This window comes from Magallana gigas, chromosome 1 (assembly GCF_963853765.1).
Source record: "Magallana gigas chromosome 1, xbMagGiga1.1, whole genome shotgun sequence".
Lineage (NCBI taxonomy): Eukaryota > Metazoa > Mollusca > Bivalvia > Ostreida > Ostreidae > Magallana > Magallana gigas.
The window spans coordinates 69,332,224-69,358,625 of record NC_088853.1 but is presented as its reverse complement, the minus strand read 5'-3'; the positions used below and the strand labels follow the sequence as shown (position 1 = coordinate 69,358,625).

The window sequence follows — 26,402 nt, the reverse complement described above, 5'->3', positions numbered from 1 at the left end:
ATTTTTATTCATATGCATTGATAATAAATGAAAATAATATATATTTTTCAAAGTACATTTTATTTATTTTTCATCCATGCTTGCGTGCATGCCTACATATTTAAGCATGCGCAGTCTGATATTTCCGGACACGACTTCCTACTAGACTGTGAAACTTGCAAAGTTGCGTTAGCGCGACGGCGTGTTATGCAAAGTTGTGTTAGCGCGACGGCGTGTTGTGTGTTAGCGCGACGGCGTGTTATGCAAAGTTGTGTTAGCGCGACGGCGTGTTGTGTGTTAGCGCGACGGCGTGTTGTGCAAAGTTGCGTTAGCGCGACGGCGTGTGTGTGTGTGTTAGCGCGACGGCGTGTTGTGCAAAGTTGCGTTAGCGCGACGGCGTGTTGTGCAAAATTGCGTTAGCGCGACGGCGTGTTGTGTGTTAGCGCGACGGCGTGTAATGCAAAGTTGCGTTAGCGAGACGGCGTGTTGTGTGTTAGCACGACGGCGTGTTGTGTGTTAGCGCGACGGCGTGTTGTGCAAAGTTGCGTTAGCGCGACGGCGTGTTGTGTGTTAGCGTGACGGCGTGTTATGCAAAGTTGCGTTAGCGCGACGGCGTGTTGTGTGTTAGCGCGATGTCTCGTTTACCTGAATGCGATGTCGCGCTAACGCAATTGGCCCTATCCGGACACCATATTTTCCTGATACTAGTGGTACAATTGCTATAGTAGCTTCTGCGTTAACAACACTATGCATGCTATACTGTATTTGGTCTTTCTTTAAAATTAGAAAATTAACAACTATTCTTGCTGTAACCCACATTCCTAACCCAACTTCAGCCTTCCCTACCCCACATCCTAACCTCATATCCTATTACAATAATGGTCCAAACACTGACTCTCCATCACCTATCCTTCAAAACATTTACACTTCATTCATGACACCATGGCCATATGTTACACTTTCAGTTTTCACTACTTTACTTATCTGTTTCTTTGCACACAGACTATGGAACAAATTCAAACAAACACACAAAACTACCATACACCTTGAACTAACAACTGGTACTGATTGCATGATTCTTCCTATTGCTTCTCTCCCACTGTGCCCTGACAACTGGCATATTCAACCTCCAGAGTATATAGATAACTTTATCCTACGCAGAACATGTTACGGAGCACATTTGTCAATTGATGCACCCAATTTTACCATTCAAAACAAACACACCAACAAATCAGTCAACATTCCATCAACATTATACCTCTCACCCATCAACGCATACAAACTCCGCTCAATGTTACAACAACCTTACACGGCATACTTCTTATTATCTCACCATCAATATTTCAAGTTAATTGAATAAAATCATTTAATAAAAAATCTTGGATCACAATTCTTACAGTGTGGAAGTGTGTTTGAATGTATTCCCTTGAAATATGGTACATTGCATTTATTTGTTTTTCATTTCCTCATGTGTTGTACAACTTTGACTGTGAACCGTACATGTGTATATAGTTATTTTTCAGATTTTTGTATATAGCCAAGTTTATACTTTGTACTTTGAGATGCTTTTATCTCAGCTGTACTGATGTATCTCTATTTTGTACTTCAACATCACCATTGATGTTGAAATTTTGTTGTTTTTTTTCACTCATTTACCAATTTTAATAGTCTCCATGTTTAGTTCTTTTGTTTTGTTTTTTTAAATTTTTTTGACAAGCATAATCATTTATGCTGTACTATCACATCACCATAGATGTTGATTTTTTTTTTTCAACCCAGCATCAACCACTGATGCCCTTACCTCGCATCACCATAGATGCCCATTATTATTTTTTTACCCAGCATCAACCGCTGATGCCCTATCATCACATCACCATAGATGTTGACTATTTTTTTTTTACCTTAGCATCAACCGCTGATGCCATTTTCTGACATCACCATAGATGTTGATTTGTATCATATTATGTATGATTTTTTTTTTCTTATGTGTTCATTCTTTAACCATATATATTGATTCTTGTTTTTTTTATCAGTAATCATGAGTCATGCATCTTGCGGTTCATTACTTGTATGTTATTTTTAGTTGTTAGTAGTAGATAGTTATTTTTTTTTTCATTTTGTATGCACGCATTCATTCATTTAACTAGATACCTAGCTTATTCAACATTACATTACCCCCCCCCCCCCCCATTTTTTACCCCCTACCATAACTTTTATTTTTGAGGACAAAAATTTTCCGAACCAGGAGGGAATTATCGTAATGTACATTTGACCCCTTATCAGAAATATTTTATTATAGAAAATTTTCCTATTTTCTACATATTGTATCTTTATATTGTAATTGTGTTTCAAACTATTTCAGGAACAAAATGCACAAAAAGTAACTGATATCTTTTGTCACTATAAAACCCATTTCGCCGCAAGGAAATACTTTCTTTCACTTGATAATCAGTTTCGTAAATATTCACACTTATCACGGCGATGAGTGAAATATCTATCTAGTTAAGGTCAAACAAATTTTATGTAACAAATCACTTTTCAATTAGAAATTTCTTTTGATGTTTGATCTACTCAATTAGTGTCAGGTCATCGGATTAAGCCCCTTTGTCTGAACCCACGCTATACTATCCTTTTGTCAAGAGGCCCTCGCAAGGGAATCCTATCTTTTTTTTTATTGATACAAGAAGTAATTAACCTATAATGTACCTCACCTGGACTAAGTCGATTTTTGTCCCAAGATCCCAGCGCGTCACTTTATGCTGGACCCTTGTGGAATAAATATCTTTATTGTACAGTGGAGCCTCACTTATCCGGACACTTTTGTCCCCAGGCCAAATCGTCCGGATAGGTGAAGCGTCCGGATATCTGAATTGTGATATTTACCTTTAATATTTATGGAAACATAACTCATAGATTAATTATACAATTAAATATTTTATTTTGATAGCCCTACAAAAGAAGTTTAGATTTTTTTTAAATTAACAAAACAAAATATTGTTAAAAACATTGTTTAAGGCATGTTTTTTCCACAGGAAACCAAGCACTACATTCTTCAAGGCAACACATACATATGTACATAACAATCACTGTATTAAACCGATAATTTAATTACATTCGCATAACAAAGCGAAGAGAAGAAAGTTGGTGTTCTACTTTACGCTGACAAATCTTTTTCTTCAAGCTAGCGGTGATCGCAACTCTCGCTCTCTTGGCCGGTGGTGTTGACATGTTTGAAGCTGCTCAACATTTGATGATTGAAAATGGGTGAAAATCTGTATATATCCCCTTATTGATAATTGTCCAAGCTATTTTTTCATTGACAGAACTTACCCAAGCTAATTTTACGTATCCATCTTGCTATAGAGTTAATTGCACCCAAGCGATATTTACAAGTAGCCTGAACACTCATCCACGCCATGTTTGGCATAAATTCTTATTACACTGTTAATTCAATACACGCTATAAAATTAATGTCGATACCCTGAACATCCCAAGCGGTCTTAATAACTATCGTAAACAATACTCAAATTATCAAATATTTCATTTCAATAACGTTTTAAAATGAATAGGCGTACGAACGATCTAACCACACTACGATTGATAGAATTTTAATTCAATCAATAGATGACTTTTTTAAACACAAATTAAACAATTTTCATGTCATTTTAATCAAACAATAACAGTTCATAAGTTAAATGGCGACAATTAAACATGTCGCATTCATGGTTATCGTAATATCCTCGGGCGAGTACATAGCGTGACACAGGTGACCCCGATTACCGGACGAAGGCATTGTTTAAAACCAACAACCAGTGTCAGATGTTTTTACACCAATTTGCACTTGCGCATAAAAAACTTTTGTGCCCCCGAACATTTAAATGTGACCGTCCGGTTAAATGAGGTAAAATTTAAAGGAAAACTGTATTATGTGGTAAAATTTGACCGTCCGGATCCGGAACGCGGAATTCCGGATAAACGAGACAAATTATTGTGTAAAAATTCCGTTCCCAATAAAAATCGACCGGTAAGTGAAGCGTCCTGATATCTGGCGTCCGGATATCTGAGGCTCCACTGTATATCGACTCCATTTATCAATTACAGGTAGGACATTATTTTATATACATTTTTAAATGCATTTTTATTACAACTATTTGTCTTTTTAAAGGGTAAAACGTTCAACTTTTTCTGTCATTGAATTTTACCTTATCTTGAAATTACATTTATATACATGTATATTACATGCTTTGATAAGAAAATATTGTTAGCCAAAAATATTAACTGGAATGTTTATTTTCTCAATCATTTTATGTTCATAATCATTTTCCCATCTGTTCTAATATTTTGTTATTTGATTTATTTTTGATTCTCTTACTTATCAATAATTACTATTCCCCGCTTTTCACTTTGATAATTGCAAACGCGTCTTCCGGAATTACCACGTGATTGGTTCTAAATTTAGTCATTGTTTATACTTCCGCCCAAGAGGAAATGCGGGTTTTACAAATCTATTTCGTTAAGAGAATGCGTATTTCATTATATAATTACAATCGATCGTTCCTAAATTATAATGTAAGTGTTTAACATGTTTATTTTTATCTACGCTTTCTTTTATTTGAACTTAAGATCTATATTTAACTTTAATCACTCTACGTCTTTATTTCGGCTCGTCAACATAGCCGAGTACATGTGTACTCGCGCTAAGTATAGGTTCGTAGCTTACTACTACATGTAAACAAATATAGTTGACTTTTCAATAATTATGGTCCTCATCATAGCCAAGCGATCTCTCCATTTTAGTTAATTTTCCCCTTATTTTAATTTTTATTTATAATCATATGATATAGCTATGTACTTATAAAACACAGATTTAATGTGGTCAATATTCACTTAGCATGTGTATATGTTACAGTTGTGTTAGAGTATGCAAAGACTCATTTTTATTGTGGTCCTTTTTATGTTGCATCTCTATACATATTTTGTAAAGACTCATTGTTTAGTACTCTGTTTTATTTGTCATCACTTTTATCATTTGTTTATAATTCACTTTATGCTGGACCCTTGTGGAATAAATATCTTTATTGTATATCGACTCCATTTATCAATTACAGTACAGAAAACCAACTTTAACAACAACAACCCTAAGCACGAAATATTTTTCGTGACACATGTATTTATTTTATGAGAGACCATCACTAAGTTGCCTACAAAAACAGAAATAAATTATAAATCTAGGATATTAATAACAATAAAACAGTTATTTATGTAATATATAGGGATAAGTTTTTATGTTATGCATTCCATGTAAGTCATAATAATATGAATTATTCAGAAAATCAAAAAAACTAAATTACACACAGAAAATCCAAAAAAAAAAGGAACAACAACAGTACCCAAAAAGAAAAAAAAACAAAAGAAAAAAAACCCAAAATTAAACAAAACAAAAACAAAACAAACAAATAAAAAAAAAAACCCATAAAAAACATAAATCAAAATAATTCATGAACACTTACCCATAAGACACTGGGTGCATTATCCCCTGTTGGTTATTGTATACTTGGAAACACTACACATAACTCGATAACGTACAGGTTTGCACAAATGTATTAAATTGAAATCTAATCGAGGTCATTCAGATTTTTGTAGACAAGAAATTGTGAACATTCTGGTAGATACTGACTATTAACGCATTATATTTTATGATTATATGCATTATTTACACAATTATTAACTCATGATACACTAGTGGTATTGTCCCCGGCTGGTTTATGCATACTTGGTTACTCCGTACATAAACTCAATAAACTCGGTAACATCCAGTTTTGCGGAAATGTATTATATGAAATTAAATTGAGGTCATTCAGACCTTTACAAAATTAAAACGTTCGGTATATACTGAATATTAACGTATAAGGCTGCAGTAGACAACCTAGATCAACCCACACAGAGGAACGATGTAAACACGAACTTGTAGACAAACCATTGACATGTGATGCAATAAACACAAACAGCATAAGTACCTTTCCATACCAACGAATCAATGTAAAAGAAAATCTGGGTATTCTTTATGTTATTGATAAATGTGTTAAGTATTGAAAACATTTACACTAGATGTATTATCAACGGCTTGTTTAATTGTATTAAACTGAAAAACTAATCGAGGTCATTCCATGATTGTTTAGAAGAGAAATTCTTAGCACTCTGGTATACACAGACTATTAACGTATTATATTTTATGATAATATGCATTATTTACAAAATTACTTACCCATAATACACTTGGGGTTTTGTCCCCGACTGTGTTATGCATACTTAGTGACTCCGTACACAAAATCAATAAACTCAATATCGTCCAGTTTTGGGCAAATGTATTAAATTGAATCGAGGTCATTGAGACATTTAAAAAATTAAAAAGTTCGTTATATACTGAATATTAACGTGTAAGGCTGCAGTAGACTACCTAAATCAAATCACAAAGATGAACAATGTTAACACGAAATTGTAAACAAACAAGCCTAAGTACCGTTTAATACCAACGAATTAATGTAAAAGAAAATTTGTGTATCCTTTTTTTTTTATTAATAAATGTGTTTATTATTGAAAGCATATATGATTTCATTTTTACTTGTTATTAATGATTTTTTTACTGGTTTTTTTAAATAATAGTTTGCACTGAAATAAAACTTATATATATTTTCAATAACTTCATTTCTTTTTTTTTATTAAAAAATAATTGCTAAAATTAAAAAAAAAATATATGTGAAAAAACTAACTTTTTTGACAGAAGTATCCTATCCAGCCAGGACGGCAGCCATAATCACATGTACCACTGACTTCGTTACAGCCATCACATGTGTAACTGGTGATACATGTCTCAGAACAGTCTTGTCCAAAATATCCAACAGGGCAAGCTTGCAAAATGGATAATATAATATCTATCTATCTATCTTTCTATCTTTGAATATTTGAAGATATGTTTATATTATGAATCATTTAATTAAAGATTTTTTTTTCGGCCTGACTTTCCTCCGATATATATATCAGACTAGAACAACACTACACCGTTTATATTAAATTTTCAATTCAACGTGTATTACAAATGTAAAAGTTTGATTAAAGGTTTACTTGAAAAGTGCTGCTAAAATCCCGTGTTTCGTGTTGCTTTGATGAAACATACCGTTTTCCATGCAAAAAAGTTACGAAGGTTTATTGAGAACGAGATGAATATCTATTTAATTTAGAGGTATATAGGATTCTAGAATTTAATAAAACTGAGATATTTTGCCTTCCCTTGATATGTTTTTTGATTTGTGGAAACCACGGGGTAGTGTTATTCTACCTCATTTTATATTAAGGAATATACGTACGCTATTTATAGTTATCACGCGATATTGCACCGATGTGGCAGTAATATACTTCTCGAGTTTGTTGCATTGACATCTATTTCAGAGGATAATACAAAGTGTTTGGACTGGTTCAAAACAGTTCTTCAATCTTAAGATTAAGACCCTAAATTGCCTATATGCTTCCTTTACCTACCCACGCTCTATCTATCACTTTATCTCATCTATCAATGTGTATGACTATGAATATTTATAGTAAGATAATCGTCCACTCACGAGTTTTGCACAAGTCTCCTTGATAATCGGGATCACATCCGGTCAAACATGTTCCATTGATATTGGAACACTGTTTTTCACGGCATTGTTCGCATGTTTCATTGCATTCAGAACCGTACAACCCTCTGTCACATGCTACAAATCAAATGTTCACTCTATTAAAGTGTAGATGTTATATCTCCTATATATCTATTTTCAAACAAAATATTTTACATGCTCTACTACTCACGGCTTTTACACAAGTTTCCTAGATAACCAGCATCACATCCAGTCAAACATGTTCCATTGCTATTGGAACACTGGTTTACGTCACGGCATTGTCCACATGTTGCATTGCATTCAGAACCATACAACCCTCTGTCACATGCTACAAATCAAATGTTCACTCCTTTAAAGCGTAGATGTTATATGCACTATATATTTATTTTCAAACAAAGTGTTCTACATGCGTATCTTCTCACGAGTTTACACAATCCCCCTAAATAATTATCATCACATCAAGTCGTGTTCCAATGATATAAGAACAATGGCTTAAATCGCGACAGTGTCCACATGTTTCATTGCATTCGGATCCAAATGATCCTTCGTCGCAAGCTATACAATAAGTCAGTATAATTGTTTACACGTATTCGGAAATCACAGTCAAGCTATGAGTTAATGTTCTGATTATTACAGAAAAAGTATAGACAACTCCCTTCTTAGCAGGTTACACTACCTTTTCTGAACAGTCGCGTCCTTTATATTTCGAAAAAAAAAAAACCACAAAACATTTTTGGCGAACTAGTGGAAAATAGAATTTGCTTTTGTAACTTTAAATGACTGTCGATTTATAAAAAAATTGTTGGATATTTTAAAACAACGCCATTTATACTTCAGATTTTAACTATTCTATACTTATATATTAAAACATTTCACAAATGTTGAATAAATAAAATGAGTCAGTTCGTTTCTTTTGTGTGCGATTTTTTTTTTTGATACTCGTTGGCTTGCGTAGTACGACCTCTGGTGAGAGAATGGCATAGAACTTTCCAGAAAGGGGTAACCAAGGACGCTAATTTACTAATCAACGAAAAGTGTAGGACCAGTTCATCATGCATCGCTGGCAGATATCTCTTGGATCGGACTTCGATTAATACAAAAGGTTAATAAATGAAATAGAACAACTAATGCGATTTAGTATTAATGGAAAGAACTTTCCAGAATGGGGTGCCTAGAACCGGGTTGACTAATTGACATAATGGTGGATAGTGTAGGGCGAACTAACCATGGGGCAGATACTCTGAATCCAACAACTTTGGTTTAAATTATGCATCCACATGGATAATAATGCATAACCTAGCGTGTTTAAATTTCATACATTTTTATACCACAACAGATTAGTTGTAATGCTTAGACATTTATTTGTAAACATTAATGAACAGATTATTCTATTCTACGTCTATATGGATAAACGATGCATGCATAAAACGGAGAAATTTAATGTCACCCCATCCCCTCTTTCAGATTGTTTTAAAAAGCAGTCTTTTATCTGAAAGTCTAAGTCTCAGTAATATAAATCATATTTAAAATTGACATAAAGACCCAAATTTAGAGAGAGATACACAAAATACCCATTCACTGGAATAAAGAAGGTTGTTTTTTTTTTCAATTAGCTGCAACAAACAAGATTAAGGCCACGTACATATATATTATCGATTTAAGTTTAGATTTGTTCACTCCCGCTCCCCAAAATATACATGCAGTTTGTTTTTTATTTCAATTTTAGAGGATAAGATAAAGAAAAAAATGAACAAACAATATGGTTCAACATAATAAGCATTATATCATAATGTTTAAAGTGTTAATTCCCGCGCTTCCGCGGGTAATAATCTAGTTAGGATTTCTGAGTGGATTAAAAATGATTTTCAAAACAAGTTAACGTTATATGAGTTTTTAAAGCGTTCATTTATTAAAGGGATGTGTGTGAAAAATATCGTAATCTGATCTCTATTCTTTCTAAGTGGTCAAGGTGTTAACTTTCATTTGAATCTATAGCAAGTGCATGTTTCCGGCGCGAAGCGCTGGCAAGAAAAGCGCGCTCTAAAAACCAGTGCGCGAATAGAAAACAAAACCAAACTATCCACTTCTAAAGTGCTTAATGGTCAAAACATTAACCATCAGCTCACTAAAAATTTTATATATGATTTGTTAAGGGTGTTGTTTACTCAGGGTGTGAGTTCTCAAATTCGGATTGTCATGGGTAAAATTTGTTCTAAACACAAAAAGTATCTGTGAAATGAATTATTATTGACATAATATTCTATATTTCTACTATATTATGGAATTATGCCAAAACAAAAATATACTTTTAGCCAAACAGAGGAAATTCGGACTAAATTTTTCAGATTTTGTTTCCGCTAAAATATTTTTGGAAGTACTCTAATATTAAAAGTTAAGATTTTATATTTTAGTCTATATAATTTTGCATATTTTCTGTTAGTTTTACCTCATTTATCCGTTATAATAACCGTATGGCCCGAATTAAAAAAAAATATTGAAATATGCTTAAAAACGAGAAAAGACACCATATTTCAAAATTTTGATCATTGACCTCATATAAATTATATGCCAACATAATAAGATCAATATAAGAAGTTTAATACTATAAATGTTTGTGTATTATCATTTAATTTTTTTGTAAAATTCGATCAAAACTTGGTAGGAATTTGAAAAGTGATAGAGGAAATTCGGACTTGAATATTTATAAAAATTGTGAAGGAAAACTTAATGCTTTGTATGTATTTAATGTCATTGCCATTCATAAATTGTATTACATTTTCAAAAGTGTTGAGCAATTTGTATTATTTTCATAATTAAGAAAATCTCAATCATAGTGTAAAATTTTAAGGGATTTTCCTTTAATTTTCCAAAAATATACAATGGCCATTGACTCAAAAAGTAAGTCATTGACCTACTTTTTTTAAAATGAAAATTATCACCACAATAAAAGGTATATAACACACAACAGTTGGTTTTTCATTATCATCAGTGGAATTTTTGTTCGTTCTGAGTAAACGTCATCCTTAAGCTGTAAACTTCTTTTTAAGTAAAAAATCCATATAGTTTACCATTTAAATGTCTGATGTTCCTTTTTTTTTTATAAAAAGCTTTTCTTATGAAAAAGATTAAAATAGTCTAAAAATAACCACGACAATCGACCCCTCTTAAATCTAATCATAATTTATCTAAAATTCAAAAAACGCGTAATGATGTAAATTCTGCTTATACCAGATGGTAAGGCTTATCGTGTGTTTCTGAGCATTGAATGTCGTATATCTCCAATGCAAACATAACGAAAAATGTAAACAGCTACATAACGTTATGCAGAGTTAAACACAAAATATCCTAAATTATTTTCTGAAATTGCAAATAAATATTACTAAACGATTTTTTTTTGCATACGTCGCACTGTTAATTGCAAATATTTTAAATGTTTAGACTAAAGCCGTACAATGTTAATCATATTTTGTTTACATTAGAGTGGCACATAGGCAGTTTTACCTAGTTCACATCGGTACCCTTGATATCCAGGTTTACAGCCCTGACAGGTGCCCGTCTCTATGTGACAATACTGACAGTTAACGGCTGGACAGGGGAATGTACTGTTTGACCCGTAACATCCGGTAGCAGGACAACCTTTGATATAAATAAGATACTTAAGGGTTTTAAAATTATGCACCATGCGATAAAGCAATTTATTTTTAAATGGTTTATATCAGATTTTAATGTAAAACCGCATGAGTTTAAAATGGACAGTTACATAACACGGTCTTCAGTAACTTTAATCCAGTATTTTTAGGGGCCTTTTTAATTGCAATTTGATTTTTATCGTGCGTGGAAAAACACAAACACAGAAACTTTCACCAACAAATAAATCATAATTTGAAAGCGGTACAACATTACACCCACCGTACACCTCCACCTCACAGAGGTCACTGTCAATAGTATCAGAGTACCCGTCAGGGTAGATAACTCTTGGTAATCTTTCGTTGTAGTAGATGACGTACTGTCCATGTACAGGACAGGTGGTGTTGAAGACAGCAGGTATGGTGGTCCGTGTAAATTTGTAGTCCTTGTAACATAGTGTGCCCTGTAGTCTGTCTGTTGTATTGGAGACGTACACAGAGAATCCAAGGAAATACTTAGTGATGTCATTAGAAGGACCTGCATAAAATGTTTATCAATTATTGATGGACGTATAAAGTTTAGCAAACAAATGATATTAAAGACAACTTAAGATGTTGTATCGGTAAAAGAGAGTGCTCAGATTTGTGTCAGTTGTACTTTTTAAACATTGTAAAATAATTTTGAAGGTTTGCAGTAAAATTAGATAACTACAGTACCTAAATATTAATCGTGTTGGATTTACTTGTTTAGCTCCAAAAAAAAAAATCAACATCAAATCAACAGTATTTCATACATTCTGTTTTTCTGAAATATGTCCATTGTATTGAGTACGTACCAAGAAACCAAGTAACCAAATAATTTACTGTTGTCATTAAATGAAGTTGCAGTAAACATCAACATTATATTTATTTGTTCGTTTAGAATTGTTGATAGTCATTGAAAGTAGTTCCAATATCGCATTCGTTGTATAAGATACGTGCACACTATGTTTACATGTATTTTACATGTAGCTAGCAGCAAGAAATAAACTTAAAATAAGATAATTAAGCTTATAATAATATTAGCTTATAATATATATAATATTAATAAGATAAATAAGCTAACACCGCGGCTTACAAGAGTAGTGAGGGTCCTTTATCGTGCTACACCTACCGTGACACTGGGCATATCTAACGTTAAATGGTTACGGTATTGATCTATTTCTTTTTAAGTAGTTATAACAAGTGGATTTCAGGTTTAAGAATGTTGCATTGCTGATCATTTATAAGCGATATATTGTGATATAGTGTCACAATTGTAACCGGGTAGGAAAAATAATGACGGACCAGACCGGGATTCGAACCCGGGTACCCTGAATCTCTAGTCAGGTATTTACCAACTGAGCTATCTGGCGCCGGTATTCGAACCGGTCTGACCATCACATTCCTCCTCCTTTAAATGATCTTCGTCCTCGAAGATCACCCCAGGCGCTTCCCCTGGCAGGAGTTCACCTGTCAGTTGCAAGGGTTGGTCACGGCACCAAATGTAACAGGGTGGGAGAAATAATGACGGACCAGACCGGGAATCGAACTCGGGCCCCCTGAATCTCTAGTCAGGTGCTCTACCAACTGAGCTATCTGGCGCCGGTATTCGAACTGGTCTGACCGTCACACAATAAAGAGATGTTTATCAGACGTATATATATAGTAATTTAAATTTACATCTTTCTACATTTCATAAAATATCCAATATGCTTGATATATATATATATATATATATATATATATATATATATATATATATATATATATATATATATATATATATATATATATATATTGATATTACTAACAATAATCATAATTACAAATTCGTCATCTTGTAAGTAGAAGAGTTGAATTTGTGTTGTGGTTGAGAAGATGTAATTCTAGAAGTTAAATTTTATGAAAACAATTTAGTGAAGATTAGTTTCACACACTTTTGGGTTTTATATGATGTTATTTCATACGTGTAACGTATTGATGTAATGTCGTATTTTATTTCAGAACACAATATTCTGATAGACTGTTATACTCTTATAAGAATTTGGGTGATATGCGGGCCTAAGCACTAAAAGTATACTTATACAGCTATCGTTGAAGCATATGTCTTACTGGACTTAAGAATGACTTAATTTTAGTAAATGTGACTATACCCCATGGATTATTGTCCGTTCTGAAGTAGATGGTGATGTGGTGGATGCTGTGAATAGTGGTCAGGTCCACCCACCAGGTGGCGGTTTGTCTTTCCTGTGATCCAGAACATTGACCTCCATACAAACTCAGGTCTGATTTACGTCCGTCCACAGCGTTACTGGCGTCATATGTGTCGTCACCTGGTTTGTATTGGCCCTGTAGGTACGCTGGTTTGTTGAGGGCGACATTAACTGTTTCGAATTAAAAAAAAAAAAAAAAAAACTTGTTAAACAATGTTAACCACAGCTCCTTAAAAAAAGAAAATGTAAATTAATATTGAATATGGGAAATTTATCTTTAATAAATCATTACATTTCTAAATCAGATTTCTAATTAATACAACATTATGTATAACCACATCATTTACAGGTACAATTAAAACCGGAGGATTGTGATAAAAAGATATATGCATCGTGATTTTTTGCGTTTCGTTGCTTTTTTGTGGACAAATATTTTGTCTTTAATTTATATTGTACACACTGCATCCTCAATTGTTTTATATTATCAGTATATTATTTAATAAAAGTTTTTGATTTAATGACGTGCTGTGAATGAAATATTTAGAAAAAACACAATGTCCGCATTATCGGCACAATAATTAGGCGTCATTTAAACTTTATATGTTATACCCGGTATTATCACCCACTATGGCAAGCTGCTGATGCTCTGCAAATTCATAACATATTTTACCTTAAACTAGAATGTTTTAGGTAAAAAATAACCCATTGTAAAGTCATGCATATTATTCATTCACACGTAACATTGAGAACAAATATTAATGAGCAAGGTGTATAAACAAATCTGACATTAATTTTGATTTTTAAATCCAGTGCAGGAACCAGTTAAAGCCGTTAAGAATATATAAACTAAATGGCCGTGCAACAATGGGATTTTCTGTTCTTATTGATATGCTCAGTTTTTTGTAAAGAATTATTGGCATAGTACAGTATTAACACAAAAAAAACCTCTACATCATTCCGATATCATGATCCTTGTACGTGTATTTAGATATAGTAATCAGAACAAATATCCGTTACTTAGAAATAATCTTTTTCTTTAATCTGTTGAGCCAAACCAACGAAAAATGTTCTTTTTTAATATCAAAATATCACCAACTATATAAGATTTGGGCAGATATTATTTTTAAACAAATATAATGTTAACTAAAAAAAATGGCTCACCATAACCATAAGCAAAGGCAAAAACTCCGACACACACAAACACTGCATACATCTTTATGACGAGTCCAGACATCAGAAAATAAAACAGGAAACACACCCGACTCTTGAATTCTGTTTATAGTTTCACGTACACATTCGTTAAACAGACTGCCCTAAAAGAGGGTCTTTACCCCTAAATTTATCAAAGTTTATTTATTTCAAGTTTGCTTAAAAAATGACTTGTGGATGTTATAATGTTAAAACTCATTTCATACAAAATCAATATGTAAGAACGATTCTTGCTGCAAATTATGTCAAAAGCCTGATCATTTACCGGGACAAAAAGAATGTCCACACTATGAAGTCCAGAAGCATATCGCTCCATTTAGCGGATCACAATATTAAGAAAAAAATGGTGGAACCAGATACTTTAGACAGAGTATAATACATAACTGTGTGTTTTTATATTTTCCCGTAACATTGTATTTTATTAATATAAATATTTCAGAAATACCAGGTTCTGGCCAGAAAACTTTGGCTGTTTCAACTGTCCTAATAGAGTAAGACAGAAGGATAGGCACATTATATCGTCTAGAAATAGAGCTTTTATTGCCAAATTAACAGGAAGGACTCCATCAAACAGTGACTTCCTCTGTAACAAATGCAGATGTTTGTTCCAGCATCACATCAAAAAGAAAACCAGTATCCCAGCAGGGTACAGCAGGTTCCAGCACAATCCACTAAAGCTCCTCCATTCAGTCATCCATCCATTCATCTCCCATTACCCAGCACATCTAGAGGACACGCTTTATGCTGCATGTGCAAGCGCCAAAGTCCAAAGCTGGTTGTAGTTGGGTATATCCCTCTAACTATTTTTAGAATCGGTAGGACAACAAAGTAGTGCCTTTAAGCAAAATAGTCCCTATACTTTCAGAGTGTATATACATTTATTGGGACATTTTAAATCAGAATGCTTGACACATGTCAGAAAAGAGGATTTTCAATTTTAAAAACAAGTGTCAAAATTGAATTATCATTTGAAGAAAAGAATTGAAATTGTTTGATGTACACCCTTTCCAAAACTGAGAAATTCCCTACTTTTACTTTCATTTTCATAGTTTTTCAATACAGACGCATTTTGCTGGAAAACGAATCTGACTTCAAACCACGAAATTTTAACAGAAAAGAGACAATTTGATGAGCTTTCATTCAAGAGGTCCCTCGCTGCTAAACGAAAATTAGGCCCGGAGCTATGAACCCTAACGTTAACATTACCGCCTATGGAAAATGCATTAGTGGACTATACCCAGTTCCAGTAGGTGTAAGACATCACATCTTCATCACAAAAGAGGTAATCATCCCTGCTGGAGCTCGCTGCTGTCCAAACCACCTACAACAGAACATAGACGATCTCAATCTGATTCTACTTTGTTTAATAAGACAGGAATCACAGAACTAGTTACGTTTTTGCGGAATGAGGTTTTAAAGAAGGAGAGGGTGAAACTAGACCTTGATAGCCGCGGGAATCTTGCATCAACAGACGTTTGACATTTTGAAGCTGTTTAGCAAATTTCATATTATTCCTCAAACGCATAAAGAAAAAAGTGTGGAAAACTGAAGTGGGACAGACAGACGGACGGACTGACGGACGCAGAGGAAAGCTATAGTCCCCTCTGTTGAAAACCAGTAGGGGACTAATAATAGTTGATCATTTCTAAGGTTATACAACACTAGTGAACGGATGCAAATTACAAAATGTAGACAAGTTCAATATGGTATATCCTAAATGTATGTATTTATTTCACTGTATGTCTTCAATTGGTAGTATTAATTTTCCAAGTCAAATGCAGACTACTTATATTTATTTTTCGGTGTGTATTGTATTGTTTATTACCAAGAACCATATTCATAGGTTTAACATATATACATAAGTAAAGTGAACAAACATATGTAAACATTTGAAAACAAAAACAAAAAGAAAGACCATAATAATCTTGTATTAGACTGTGTGTGGACATAGCAAAATGTACATGACAGAAGTAAAAAGATAGTGAAGAGTTTCCAATTCCATTCTTTGTTTTTAACCATTTTAATGAATCGCGGTAACCATAACACACCATATATACAGGTATAAAGTTACAGGTATACAATATTTACCGACTTAACAGTACTCAAAACCTCTAAATGGCTCGATTGTCATGGGCATTTTTTTACTCTATTGATCTTCTGAAGAGAGGAGCTCTATATCATATTATAAGAAAATGCCAAAATTTACAGATAAAAACTATGTTTTTTCTTTATTAATTTATTATAAATTTAACAATTCATGTCTTAGAATTAAAAAAAGCCCTTGTTGTTAATTTGTTAACTATCCCGACCTCTCTTATCAGAATGTCCCTTCCGCTAAAATAATTTTAAATAATTTTAAATGACAATCACTAACTGTCTCAAAATTTCGACATCTCGAGAATACATTTTCAACGCAGAGCAACGCAAGCCTTTTTAAGTATACAGAAGAGATCAGGTGCCTAGGAGGAGTACTCATCCACTGCCGACCAATATAAAACAAATTATAATCTGGTTCACCTCAACTAAGAGGAGGAAATAAAGAAAAATTCATGAACATTTTTTTGTATTTTGTACATAACTCCAAGTTGGACCTAATACTTTACATAATGACAAGACTCTTTACCCACCGAATGTGATAGGTTGATATCTTCTGGTTTGTTAGTATTCATAAACATTTTCTTATTATGTACATAATTTTAAATGGGCACTCTCCTTAGCAGAAATCGTAGACAACACTAGTCACCCATCAAATGTGAAAGGTTGAAATCTTCTGGTTTGCTAGTAGTCATAAACATTTCCTTATTATGTACATGATTTCAAGTGGGCACTCTCCTTAGCAGAAATCGTGAACAAACCTCGTCACCAACGGACTGTTTATGTCTTCTGATCAGCTAGTATTCATAATCATTTCCTTATTATGAATATAAAAGAAATGGGCACTCTTCTTAGCAGAAATTATGAACACGAATCGTCACTCTCCGAATGCGATAGGTTGATATCTTCTGATATGCTAGTATTCATAAATATATTCTGTATTGTCTACAAAACTTCAAGTGAGTCTCCAACTAACATAAATCGGAAACAAGACACATCATCAAAAATAACCATTGGCTTATATCTACCAGTGTGCTAGTATCGAGAAAAATTCGTGAGAACTGCGTGATATTTTACTTATTATTATATTTACCTGTTTAATGATTAAAAATTTTAAGATGACATGTGATTATAACAAACAGTGTTTAAAATCAAACATCCGAATGAAAAAAAACCCATAAAACAGGAGGAGAGCAAACACGGACCTCTAAAAAAAAATAGAGGTAGGATCAGGTGACATAGGGAGGAATGAGCATCCTCTGCTGACCTGTCTCAACCGCTGTGTGCTCTTTGTCGTAATTGGGAAAAGTGAATAATCTGTATATAATACGGCCTAACAATAAGTATAAAAACGTCAGGCAGCATGCGACACAGTGTAAGATTTTATTTGCTGACAAGGTCGTTGTATCGAGCATAGAACTTACGAAAACATGACTTCAATCGAGACTGTATAATTCTAGTTTATCAATATGTTTGTCAATAGCTTGCCTCGCCTTAGAAACTGTTTATACAAAGAGCATGCGTATCGAATTAACTCTATATGCAGATAATAAAGGTATATTGCCACAGGGCTTCAATCATGAAAGTTGACATGGATAAATATAGGATATGGTGCAGGATGCACAATATATGATAACAATATAAAAATTTAATTTTATCCTGTACTATCACTATTGCAATGGAAAAAAAAAACTGAGACTATAAAAACATCTGATAAAACACTGAGAGACCCTGACGTCGGCACTAAGTTTTGAAAATGCCGAGAAGTTTGCAAGTAAAATTTTGTTTTAGGTGTTTAAATCAATTAAACCATTATCAGGTGTTTATTAAATTCAATATTTTGCAATAATCTTCATATACATTGTTTAACACTGCTGCACATGTTAATGTAATTATTTAAAGTTTTATTCACCAGCTCCAAAGGAGAAGGGGGTACAATGTGTTACCCTTGTCTGCTTGTCTGTCCGTTTATCGTTCGGCCTTTTTTATTAGGAAGAGCGTATTAGTCCCCTACTGGTTTTCACCGGGGGGACAATAGCTTTCCTCTGCGCCCGTCATTCCGTCCTTCTGTTTGTCTGTCTGTCTGTCTGTCTGTCCCACTTCAGATTTCCACACTTTTTATGCCCCCCTTCGAAGAAGGGAGGGCATATTGCTTTGCTGCTGTCTGTCTGTCGGTCGGTCGGTCTGTCGGTCCACCAACAGTTTCCGTTCATTTTCTTCGCAGAGGATAAACGTATTGAAAATTGGTATATAGTTTAATCATGATAATATCTTGGTCATGTTTGATATTTGGTACGATCAAGCAATTTTCGACAGAGTTATGGCCCTTGGACTTAGAAAAATTCTAGTTTTTTTGCAGTTTCCGCTCATTTTCTTCGCAGAGGATAAACATATTGAAATTAAATTTGGTATGCAGGTTTATCATGATAATATTTAAGTCAAGTCCGATATTTGGGTATGATCCAGCAATTTTCGACAGAGTTATGGCCCTAGGACGTAGAAAAATTCCAGTTATTTGCAGTTTCAGCTCACTTTCTTAGCAGAGGATAAACAGATTTAAATTAAATTTGGTATGCAGATTTATCATGATAATATTTAGGTCAAGTTCGATATTGGGTATGATCAAGCAATTTTCAACAGAGTTATGCCTCTTGGACATAGAAAATTCCAGTTATTTGCAGTTTCTGCTCATTTTCTTCGCAAAGGGTGCACATACGGATATGAAATTTGATATACAGATTTATCTAAATAATATCTGGAATAAGGTCAAGTTTGATTTTGGATATGATAGAGCAATTTTCGACAGAGTTATGGCCCTTGAACTTAGAAAAATACCAGTTTTTTGCAGTTTACGTGTATTTTCTTTGTGGATGTTTCCAAGGGAGGGGGGCATAAATGTTTCACAAACATCTCTTGTTTTCTTTATGCGTTTGAGGAATCATATGAAATTTCCTGAACAGCTTCAAAATGTCAAACTACAGATCAAGTTTACACTTTTGTAGCGTCTGGTTAACATATTTTCGAGAACGTTAATGTTTTATATTCCATGTTTTAATGTTCGGGTTCGTTATCGGGTTCGGTGTGTATTCAGTAATAATATCGTGCATTACCTGTACTATTCCTTTTATTGTTTCTAACAATCAAATAAGTTCTGTAAAATAGTGTCAAGCATTGTGTTAATTTAATCGACATCGGTTTTTTTTATTATTACAAACGTGTTCGTTATCGGGTTGGTCTGAATAACAGTGCATTGTTTTCAAAAACTTCTACAAATCGCTAGCAGACGTGTACTGCTTATGCAATACTATCAGAATGCTTTTTTTTTTAATCATAATTAAATGAACAAAAAATTGAATATTTAGGAGGTAAAACAGCATCAAAATGAATTGCGAACATCCAATTTCAAATTTAATCAAAGTACTGAAGTACTGACGGCAGTTGATTTTATCGATTATAATTTATTCAAAATTAACGATATGTGATTTTTGCATGGCAAGTAGTATCAGTATCGGAAAAATTGTATGGATCCAGGCAAGATTGAACTCTCCGTTTATCTGTTTTGGCGAATATTAACGGAGACAGCCAAGCGTCTGGTTGAACGAGAGTACATTAATCTCTAGCGTAGGTATACATACGACTTTAAAAACATATCTAAACTGTATGTACAGTTTAAAATCTTGCTATTTTCATAGTATTAATGAATTAGTTTTCTTGAAAAACAATGCTTCAGAATATTGTCACGACAGCCGTCGTGTGTCTAACCAGTCAAGCAATGAGAACAACAATAAATATTTACAATCTTTATCTATAGATATATAAAATCAATAAATTTACAAATATACACATTCACACACAAAAAATATTAACAAAAAAATGTTCCTAATATCTGATTCGTCAATGTCCTATTGTGGTATATTGGACAGCAGTGTCCCTCCAGTGTTACTCCAATGTGTCCTCCTTCGGTACCACGTCCTAAGATGACGGCTTCCGTCCACCGGCTTCCAGCGTAGTAAGTGAATACTCGATGGAGGTTACACGGGTAGTAAGATGTTCAATACCAGAACACTGGTGACTATGGCCGAATCATCACTGGGACATTGCTGGAGCCTTGCTGGAACCTTTTAATTATATATAAATGACAATATTTTCAATTAAACGTTTCACTTCACAATATACTTATTTACCTAATTACCGCAACTGCACGCCATACAATCACACCGAACAATACTCGCGCTACAAAACTGTTAAGTGTATCAGACCCCTTAACGTATCAAACACTGTCACAGTTAAGCGTAAAAGACCTCTTAACGTGCAATATAATTAAGTGTATAAGACCCCTTCACATCACAAAACAGTCAATGTATGACCAATAACGCCGTATAAGACAACGAAATATAAACTCACAAATAAACTAGCAAACCACGCTTGTCACACAAACGCACCATAACTCTACGGTAAATAAACAAGTATGTAAAACGTTAACACGAAAATACTATCGAACACGTATAAGAACAGTTACCTAAAGTCTTAAATATTACAAGCAAGACTCAAGTATAAGGAAAAACGAACTTACCCCTAATGGAGATGGTTACCGTAAACATACGTTTAGCTATACATCGTGTTACTACTGCAGTGCGTGCTAATACACCCCTGCGAATGTTATTGTCATTTAAATTTTAGACCACGTGGTTTTATTTGACCCTTTCAGTTTCGCAGTAAAAATTATGCCTCGTGTTTATAGTCTAGTTCATATAATCTAGGTACTATAGTAGTCAATTATTAAATCTAGAGGTTTATTGATTTGAAACTTTATCTTCATTAATTGGTGGATAAAATGTATTCTAGAAATAAATGTAAAAATACAAAAAATAGTTTTTGTCTGCTGTTGCAACAATTAACATGCTAAGTAGAGATTCCCCTGAGGATTAGTTTTCGATCCGCGCCTGACCTAGTAATAGCATCAATAGTGAAACAGACAATACTATTTTATGCAGAATGTTCCTTGAAAATGACTCGATATACTAAGTTTTTATGCAAAACAAACATCCATTATTTTTTTTAAAACATGGTATTGTACACCACAAGCATCAAACATGGATATGATTTTATTAAGCCACGCAATGTTTATATTTTCAACCACTCAACACGTGGTTGAACACGAACGATAACTCTGTTCTGAATATTATCGTTTAATATAAAAACCGCTAAATGGTGAAATAAGACAAACATATTAAGAGAGTTTCATGTTTTAACAAAAACCAAAGTAGGATACGTTATGAAAAACGACCAGTACTTACGTATTTTGAGAATATTATCCGAACACTTATACTTCCGCTCGAAATTTCACAGGAACTGAACAAACCAAGGTGAAGTCTCGTGAACTTTCATTCGAGCTTCTCTGGATTTATTACATACTTAGCAACGATAAAGAAAACATTCCGAACACATTCGCAGGGGTGTAATAGACCCCGGCTCACTGACCAAAAACATGGGTATTTATAGTATCAAAGTAAACAAATAGAACTGTCCGGGTATAGTCCAGTATTGACCAATACCTGAATTGACAAAATCTGAGGCACCAAAAAGGATATGAACATAGAATAAAAATCAGAGGTACCCTACAGGAAAATAGTAAACATGAATAAATATATTGATTGTGACAAATATATAGCATCTAATTTATCGATTATTTTCAAGAACTAAGATTATACAAGTGGCACTGAAAACACCCTTAAAGACCCTGAGGTCGGCACTTAGATTTCAAAATGTTGTGAAGTCTGCAAGTAGGTGTTTTTTTTTTTAAATGTTTGAATCAATTAAATCAATATCAGGTTTTTAGTAAATTCAACAAATATTTTGCAAAAATCTCGACATGCTTCGTACACTGCCACCAGGCTTGGGGTAATGCTAAATGTAATGGTAATGCATTGCAATGCATTACATATTTTCAAAGTAATGCTAGTAATGAGTAATGCCACAATTTTAGCATTACAAGTAATGCTAATGTAATGCATTACTTTCCAAAATCTAGTTTAATGCTGGCATTACATGGCATTACTTTGCATTACTATGCATATTTATGCATGTTCACTTTAAAAAAAATGTGATGAATAAATGAATAGTTGAAATTGAATTTGATTAAATCTATTTTTAAAGAAGAAAGAAATAATTCTAATTAAGAAAAAAATGTTTTAATTGTACATGTTTTATTAAAAAAGGTTTTTTAAAATTCATTTTTGAATTGTTTGTATTACTAAAGATAACAGCACAATTTCATAACATTTTTAAGAGTGTTGTTATTAAGAGTTTTTAATCATTTAAACAATTTACTCCAATTAGTTTGCACTTCAATAAGAAATGTGTCAACAACACACTATGCCCCCAGGATAATCTAAGTATCAAAACAATCTATTGTTATAAGAAGTGCTAAACACCCCAATCCCCTTCCCTTCGCTATGTCACAATAGAATAGGAGACAGACATGCTGAAAATCAATATCACTTCCAATATTGTTTCATGTCTCATTCATTTTCTATGTTGAATCAGCTGTTTGTGTACCATGTGACCTTTATGTGTACTGATGTGTATGACGTCACGTTTTCTGTGTTCTTGAATAAATGTTAGAAATGGACGCACGTGTTTACTTGGTGCTCGTTTAAACATGGTGTCAGAAGCGGCTCTTCAGTGAAATTAAACCCACAGTTACTATATCAGAGCTAGCGGAAACGTAATCATGCCTCTGTTCAACCCCCTGAAAGTTTTAACTTCAGCAACCCAACGGAATGGCTCGACTGGAGGGAACGATTTTCGCGCTTCAGAATGGCGTCAAAATTGTACAAGGACAACCCGGAGGTCCAGATCAGCGCCCTCATCTACGCAATGGGTAAGGAGGCTGAACACATTTTTAAGTCCTTCCAATTTGCTGATGAAGAGGATAAGGAGAAGTTCGAAAAAGTATTTGAGAAATTTGACGAGTACTTCGTTCCAAAGAGAAATACTATTCACGAGCGAGCCAGATTTCATCAGCGTGCACAACAACCTGGTGAGTCAGTAGAAACTTTTGTTAGAACTCTCCACGAAATTTCTGAACATTGTGACTTTCCTGACAAGAAAGAGCAAATTCGAGATAGATTGGTGATTGGTATTTTGGACAAAGAACTCTCAGAAAAATTACAGCTCAGATCAGATCTGACACTCGAGAAAGCAGTCGAAACTGCGCGGCAATCAGAAATGGTGAAATCACAGATCAAGGACCAGAGTGGGTCAGCTACAAACGTGGAGGCAGTTCGCAAGCATAGCGCTACAGGTCAGAGTCCGCAGAGCAATAACAGCCGAGGCAGAGGTCGAAGTCGTGGACACAGATACCCACAGAGCCGTGGCAGAGGTAACCATCACAGGAGACAAGGCCTAGGGAAATGCAACAAGTGTAACCTACACCATGCAAGGGACAATTGTTTTGCTAGGGGCAAACAGTGCAGACGGTGTCACCAATATGATCACTTTGCCGTGTGTTGTAACCAGAATAGCATAGCAGAAATAGTACAATCCGAGCGAGAAGAACTATATGAGGAAACAGGATTTCTTGGATCTGTCACAACCTGTAATGACGATGAAGCAGTGTGGAAAATAAATCTGAAAATCTGTGGAAAAACTGTAACATTTAAGATCGACTCAGGAGCGGACACCTCAGTTATGGGTGAACCAACTTACCATGCACTCCAAAACCGACCAAAACCGGAATCTGCAAACACAGCTTTTTTCGGACCAGGAGGACGTAAAAACTGTCTTGGAGTATTTCCAGCTGAGACCAGCTGCAAGGGCAAAAACTTTGTATTTCCAATCCATGTAATCAAAGGAACAAGTAATCTGTTAGGACGATCAGCTGCGTACAAGTTTGGATTAATTCAGAAAATTGACAGTATTGAACCAAGTTTGTTTGGAAGTTTTGGACTTGATAAGTGTGAGCCTGTCAGAATCACACTAACTGAAGGTGCAAAGCCATACTGTCTAACTACTGCTCGTCGTATTGCATTCCCACTGATGCCAAAGGTAGAAGCGGAATTGAACAGATTAGAGAAGGAGGGCATCATCGAAAAAGTGGAGAAACCAACGGATTGGTGTGCTCCTATGGTGCCAGTGTTAAAGAAGAATGGAAATGTGAGGATTTGTGTAGATCTCAAAAAGCTTAATGAAGCCGTGAAAAGAGAACATTTCATGCTTCCAAATCTTGATGATATTTCTCCGAGATTAGCAGGATCAACGTTGTTTTCCAAACTCGACGCATCAAGTGGATTTTATCAGATTCCTTTGTATCCAGACAGCTGCGAATTGACAACATTCATAACCCCGATGGGACGTTACTGCTTTAGACGAGTACCATTTGGAATTACATCCGCCCCAGAAATCTTCCAGCGCAAGATGACTGATTTACTGCGTGGAATTGAGGGAGTGGAAGTTATCATTGACGACACGGGAAAACACGCAAGGAACATGACAGGAGGCTTGACACAGTGTTGCGCAGAATTCAAGATTCAGGACTGAAATTGAACCGGGAAAAATGTGAATTCCGTAAGATTGAGATAGAATACTTTGGACACAACATTTCATCTGAAGGTATCCAACCAAGTAGCAGTCGAGTTGATGCCATTAGACAGATTGAAACTCCGACCAACCTTACCGAACTACGCAGATTCATTGGTATGGTGAACTACCTAGGACGATTCATTCCTGATTTAGCCTCAGTAATCAGCCCAATGACAGACCTACTGAAATCCGGAAATGCCTGGTTGTGGGACCAAGCTCAAGCTAATGCATTCAGTCGTGTTAAGGAATTACTTACTTGTGCTCCAGTGTTGACATTCTATGATCCACAGAAGCCTATTGTCGTGAGTGCAGATGCTAGTAGCTATGGCTTAGGGGCAGCACTCTTTCAGATGGAAGGAGACAAATACAAGCCAGTGGCATATTGTTCACGTAAACTAACTAACACTGAACTAAAGTATGCGCAAATTGAGAAAGAGTGCCTTGCGTCGCTTTGGGCTTGTGAAAAATTCTCGCGCTATGTGGTAGGACTGAAATCATTTAAGCTGCTAACAGATCACAAACCCCTCGTCCCTTTGATTAATACTCAAGACTTGGATAAAGCACCATTACGTTGTCAACGTATGCTTATGCGACTACGGGGATACAGCTTACATGCAGAACACGTTCCAGGAAAACACCTTATTGTTCCGGACACACTTTCAAGAAGTCCGATAGGAAGACCAAACCAGAGTGATACCTTTGCGGAGGAAGTCCAGTGTTAGGTTGATTCGCTAGAGAACTCAAGACCATTGACCGACAAGCTATTAGAGCAAATACAGAAAGCCACAGGAGAAGACAGCATCCTACAAGAGGCCATCAACCATACTCGAAACGGATGGCCAACACACCCGAAATCCATTTACAGAAGTGAATTGCAGGACTACTTTGCAATACGCAGTGCACTGTCAGAGTCGAGAGGACTACTCTTGTACAGAAATCGTATTGTAATACCCAGGACACTTAGAAACAAAATTCTGAGGAATATACATGAGGGACACCTTGGACTTAAAAAATGTAGAGCA

The 26,402-nt window shown here is 34.6% G+C and overlaps 2 protein-coding genes across 2 annotated transcripts; one reads left to right on the top strand and one right to left on the bottom strand.

The window, feature by feature from the left end:
• Positions 1-11,109: 11,109 nt before the first annotated feature.
• LOC117680557 (uncharacterized) lies at positions 11,110-14,777 on the bottom strand. Its single transcript, XM_066087678.1, has 4 exons — positions 14,656-14,777; positions 13,435-13,665; positions 11,544-11,798; positions 11,110-11,270 (listed from the first exon to the last, which is right to left on the bottom strand). Exons 1-4 carry the CDS (start codon positions 14,726-14,728, stop codon positions 11,110-11,112), a joined length of 720 nt encoding a protein of 239 aa, XP_065943750.1. The 5' UTR covers positions 14,729-14,777.
• An 8,839-nt stretch (positions 14,778-23,616) lies between these two features.
• On the top strand, positions 23,617-26,102 carry LOC136276229 (uncharacterized). Its single transcript, XM_066087674.1, has 2 exons — positions 23,617-25,297; positions 25,411-26,102. The coding sequence occupies exons 1-2, from the start codon at positions 23,617-23,619 to the stop codon at positions 26,100-26,102; spliced, it is 2,373 nt and encodes a 790-aa protein (XP_065943746.1).
• The last annotated feature ends 300 nt before the right edge of the window (positions 26,103-26,402 follow it).

Bases quoted from the DNA above. Each gene is read 5' to 3' on its own strand.
- LOC117680557 (XM_066087678.1), bottom strand. From the start codon at position 14,728: ATGTCTGGACTCGTCATAAAGATGTATGCAGTGTTTGTGTGTGTCGGA. The intron at 13,666-14,655 runs GTGAGCCATTTT...AATTCGAAACAG, and splicing joins TGCCTTTGCTTATGGTTATG to TTAATGTCGCCCTCAACAAA. The intron at 11,271-11,543 runs GTGGGTGTAATG...TTTATATCAAAG, and splicing joins CTGTGAGGTGGAGGTGTACG to GTTGTCCTGCTACCGGATGT.
- LOC136276229 (XM_066087674.1), top strand. From the start codon at position 23,617: ATGGCGTCAAAATTGTACAAGGACAACCCGGAGGTCCAGATCAGCGCC. The intron at 25,298-25,410 runs GCTTGACACAGT...TTTCATCTGAAG, and splicing joins CGCAAGGAACATGACAGGAG to GTATCCAACCAAGTAGCAGT.